The sequence below is a fragment of the Lactuca virosa genome, chromosome 5 (genome assembly GCF_052849685.1).
Source record: "Lactuca virosa cultivar CGN04683 chromosome 5, Lactuca_virosa_CGN04683_v6, whole genome shotgun sequence".
In the NCBI taxonomy this organism is placed as follows: Eukaryota; Viridiplantae; Streptophyta; class Magnoliopsida; order Asterales; family Asteraceae; genus Lactuca; species Lactuca virosa.
Window position 1 is genome coordinate 399,846,292 of NC_136430.1, and position 4,708 is coordinate 399,850,999.

A 4,708-nucleotide genomic window follows, 5' to 3' on the forward strand; every position below is an offset into this window, starting at 1 on the left:
TTCGCGCCACGAAGTTGTTTCTAGCTTCAATTTTTTCTCTTTTCAAAACAGGCCCTCAAAGTTCAGTTCATTTCAATTTCTCCCTAAAAGTTACAACTGTTATGTAAATGACAAAATTTAAATGGATTTCTATTCTTTTGATTATTAAAAGATATATATAGTGTTATATAACATTTGTCACCACAATATCCAAAAGCAACAAATATAATATCCAAACTTAAACCAAAACCAAAAACTTCACTTATTTATTTTCACATCTTTACTGCTACACCAAGCATACATAGACTATAACTACATGCTGCTATAAGCAATTATTAATTTTACATCAAACGAATAATACACAAGAGCATTTAGCGTTTCAAAATACTAACAAATAATACAATATCTACGACTCTATCACCCTTTTCCTACAACCAAACCAATATCAAATATACCACAATTGCAATTACACTTTTAAAAACAACAAACACAAACAACTTTAGGTCTAAGGATCAACCCCTGCAGTTATCTTTTGAGGTGTGTCGTCTGCGGGTAGAAAACACCTAGCAAGCCAATGTAAAGGTTTCATTAGTTCTTCTCTTTTCTTTCTCCAAAACCAAATTGCAGCATTATACTGTTGATTTCTAATCACCCGTGTGGCTGCCCGCCAATCGTACTTCTCCATCTCCTCTCGGGCAGCCTGCCCGATCTTTTCACGTAACGCCACGTCATCTAATAACGGGACCAGTTTCTTTAAGCAATCATCAAGATCTCCAGGGGTGAAGAGGAACCCGGTTTTGCCCTCCTGTTCGGGCGGGATAATGTCGGGCACACCTCCAGCTCGGGCAGCCACTACGGGCAGCCCTGATGACATGGCTTCCAGGACAACCTGCCCCAGTGTTTCGGATTCGGAAGGCATTAGGAATATGTCCCCGCTGGCGTATGATTGGGATAATTCTTCGCCTTGTAACATCCCTGTGAAGACAGCTGGCATCCCTTCGAATAACTTTTCAAGATCCTCCCTATTTTTGCACATCAAACTTAAATTAAGAAATAATAATGCTATTTATATATTGTGAAAAATCGAACAAATATTTTCAAGGTTTCATGGAGTTTGACTTTAAAAGGGGTTCATGTGGGGTACCTGTATGGACCATCTCCAACGAAAGCTATCCTTGCCTGTGGGATCTTTTCCATGACACTGTTCAATTCATAGATCAATCGACACTTTAGAAATCGTATTTGAAAAATATTCATGTTAAAATTACGTATTTACCTATTATAATCGACTAAAATGAAGAGTACCTTTTAAGGAAATCTAGATTTTTCTCAACTCCAATACGCCCAACATGTACAATCAATGGTCGATCCGTTTCGCCATTGCTGTTTATAACAGAAATTGAAGCAACAAAATCAAACAAAGAATTGAAATTTATATCGCATTGTTTCATGAATGATGACTGGTTTTTTAGCGAACATTTAAAGATCAATTAATTGTTTCTTTTGTAAAATTTAAGGGAAAGACATGAAAAAGAGACTTTCCCCTTTACGCTCTAAATACTTATAATCGTCATATATCTGGAAATTACTTAATGAAAAAAATAAAAGAAATGGGGAATTAGCCAAAGAAGAAGCATACGATAATCTAATTCGCATTTCATGAGACTTGAATTTTGGATGAAAGCTATCTGAATCAACACCCTTATTCCATAGACGGATCGTGTTAGCTGAAAAGGCAAAACAAAAAAAAACATTGTATTAATTAATATATTTTCTCAAATATTCAAAATACATTTCAATATCAACTATTAAATGTTTACCTTCTGCTACTTTGTATTGTTCAAGATCCTTTGCAATAGCAGCCGATGGGACCAATGTAAGATCAGCAGCTCTGTGAAGAAATTCTGATCATACAAGAAAAATATAATCATTTCTCATCTCCAAAGACCTTAAAATATAACAATATAAGAGCAAAAAGGAAGATTCATGGCATACTTATAACTAACCACATTGGCTTGACTAACCAGCTAGACGTGTATCTTGGTATGTATCTGCATTAAAACAACATCTTATTCAACTTCAAGCACCAAATTTGTATAAATGTGTGTGTATGTATATACATATACATATACACATACACAAACGTCAAAACATAAATCACAATTTGTCTCAAATGTTTCACTTACACAGGCACGTGTGTATGATAGGACATCACTATTGGAACAGACAACATTTTTGCAATTGCAAGCGCTCCAAAAACCTTATAAGTCAAAGTAAAAATGTTAGTAAAGTTAGAAACCTACATCATTGTACTTCCACTTTTTTCTTATTAAGTCATTGTAGTGTGAAAAATATACCCAATTATAACATTTAAAGTTGCTTTGTGGGTGAGATTGCTATTATTGGGTAAAATTTTAAAAGTAAAATGTTGTAATATGAAGAAATGAAGTAGGACACTATAATAGATAAATCATTTAAAGTGTGTTGTTATTTCTTGCATTTAAGCCAGTGTATATGCACACATACATGTAGAGGAGGAGAGGATGTACCATAATACCAGGAGATGATGCATGGATGATGTCTGGTTTGAACTTTTTAACTTCATTGATGATTCGAGGGCTCAGAGCAAGGGAAAGTGGCACTTGCTGATACCATGGGAAAGGGAAGCTGTACAAAGAAGATTCAAGAAAATTTAAAAATAAGGGTCTGTTTGATAGTTGTTGATTGAGTCAGATCTGATTGAGTCAAACCCAGCTTCTTACCAAACCCAGTAAGAGGCACTGTGTCAGACCCAGCTAATTGTGGTATCAAACGGTCTGAATCTGACCGAGTCAGACCCAACCTCTTACCAGACCCAGGAAGAGGCATATCAAACAAGTTTTGTTCAATCAAGACCTAGTTACAATTTTGGTCCATGTGTGATATTACATTTTTCGTCCCTATTTCAATGTTTCTTATCTTTTAGTCTGTGGGTCGTCTAATGTAACGAAATGGGTGTTAGTTTAGAGGATGCAGGGATGCAAAATGTTAAGAAACATTGAAATGGGGGCGAAAAATGCAAATGGATTCTTTAATTGGGACCGAAATTTGTAATTATTAGGTCTTTAATCGATGGAAAGGAATCTTAAAGAAATCAACCTTCGTGAGCCAACTAATTTTGCTCCATGAAATTCTTCAGGCACCCCTTCATGAGTCGTTACAACCATCACCTACAAAAAGTGCAATAACCCAAGTAAGGCCTTGTTTCTTCTCTTTTTTTTTCCTATTAAAATAAATGATGTTTAAAAGGTATTCGAGAAAATAATGATACACTAATATAAGTATATAATAAATTTACCTCGTCCCCCATCTCGCGTAAATATTTAATGAAGTTTTGAAACCGATTCTTGTATCCAGACACGTACCTGTTATAGAGATGAGATACAGCAAATGAGACTTGACCAATTTGTTTAATTGGTGATAACAGTTAAGAATAATATTTATTTCATTTTTGTATAATGTGTTTCTATGTACTAAACATTGTTATGCAACTAAATGGCTTTAAAGATATATACAGAGATGAGCTATAATGTGCATGATTTGGTGAAAAAAAAAATGTTTGGGATGATACATATTTGATTAGCTAAACAGGATGAATGGATTCCGGTATACATTTCAATACCTCTATCTCTATGTTAACAATTTGTTCTTTTTCATAATCTTTTCCTCATCTTTAGGAATTAGGATAAAGTGGGATGTATGGATTCTTGTAATTCTCATAATCTCTAAGAATAATCTTTTCTTGTAAGTCTACTATGATACAAATTCTTCAAATACCAATATTATAGCCATAACATATCTTTTCTAATTGTGGTAGTAACCACTTGAATGGCAGATGATAATTACTTGAGAAACGCACAATTTCTGTGATGAATAGCATCAAATTCACAACATAACAATCCAATTTGTCGCAAGAATACAGCAATATATGTAGCAGTTGACTTTCTACCAACATTTTGACATTCTCTTGACACAGTTTCATAATATCCATCAATCAAGCAAACAAATAGCTTCCCGTTACAGAAATTTTTAAACGAATAGCAGTTAATACGCATCAACAACACACAGGTAGGTGGATTATGCCTATTACTTGTTAGGATAACTGAAAATCGTAAATCAAAAGAGAGACTCACGCAAAAGGAGATGGTTCAACGAAGAGAGCAATACGCCTAGGCTTAGTGACAATCTCATATTCAACCTGAGAAGGAGGACCCTCCTCTTCATCTTCTTTCCGCTCCTCGATTGTCATTCTGTTGCTGCTGCAAGAAACCAAGAAGATGGAATCTTGGAAGGGTAGCGTTATGAAAGCACAAAATCAAGAAAATCTTGAACTAATAGCAAGCAAATGAAGCAGAGGCGGATGTAGATGCAGATGCAGAGAGGAAGAAATAGGGGTTTATATCGAAAGAAGATCTTGGCATTATGATTGGTGGTGACTTGTAAGCAAGTAGAAAGATTGGGGATTTTTAATTATGGGAGCAAAAGAGAATATTAATTAGAAGGAGGAATCGTAGGGGAAGAGAGTAATGGAAGTGGATTATGGATATTCGATGAAGAAAACCGGGAATCATCTGAAGCATATGCTATTGGTACGACCAATGGGGTTGAATGATTATCATTTATCAAGTCGGACGTCTTGTTCTGGCAAGGTGGGGTCTTTTGTTCCAGACAGTGATGTTTTACACAACTT

At 35.2% G+C, this 4,708-nt stretch overlaps 1 protein-coding gene across 1 annotated transcript; it reads right to left on the reverse strand.

The window, feature by feature from the left end:
* Positions 1-217: 217 nt before the first annotated feature.
* SQD2 (sulfoquinovosyldiacylglycerol 2) lies at positions 218-4,673 on the reverse strand. The gene is made up of 11 exons (XM_079047307.1): positions 4,152-4,673; positions 3,317-3,383; positions 3,118-3,188; positions 2,529-2,646; positions 2,166-2,239; positions 1,975-2,030; positions 1,800-1,883; positions 1,619-1,706; positions 1,285-1,362; positions 1,124-1,180; positions 218-1,001 (listed from the first exon to the last, which is right to left on the reverse strand). Exons 1-11 carry the CDS (start codon positions 4,265-4,267, stop codon positions 485-487), a joined length of 1,326 nt encoding a protein of 441 aa, XP_078903433.1. The 5' UTR covers positions 4,268-4,673; the 3' UTR covers positions 218-484.
* Between the last annotated feature and the right edge of the window lie 35 nt (positions 4,674-4,708).

Coding starts and splice junctions, on each gene's coding strand:
- SQD2 (XM_079047307.1), bottom strand. CDS start 4,267: ATGACAATCGAGGAGCGGAAAGAAGATGAAGAGGAGGGTCCTCCTTCT. Junction 1,884..1,974: donor GCCAATGTGGTTAGTTATAA/GTATGCCATGAA, acceptor TTGTATGATCAG/AATTTCTTCACAGAGCTGCT. Junction 1,363..1,618: donor GAAATGCGAATTAGATTATC/GTATGCTTCTTC, acceptor TGTTATAAACAG/CAATGGCGAAACGGATCGAC.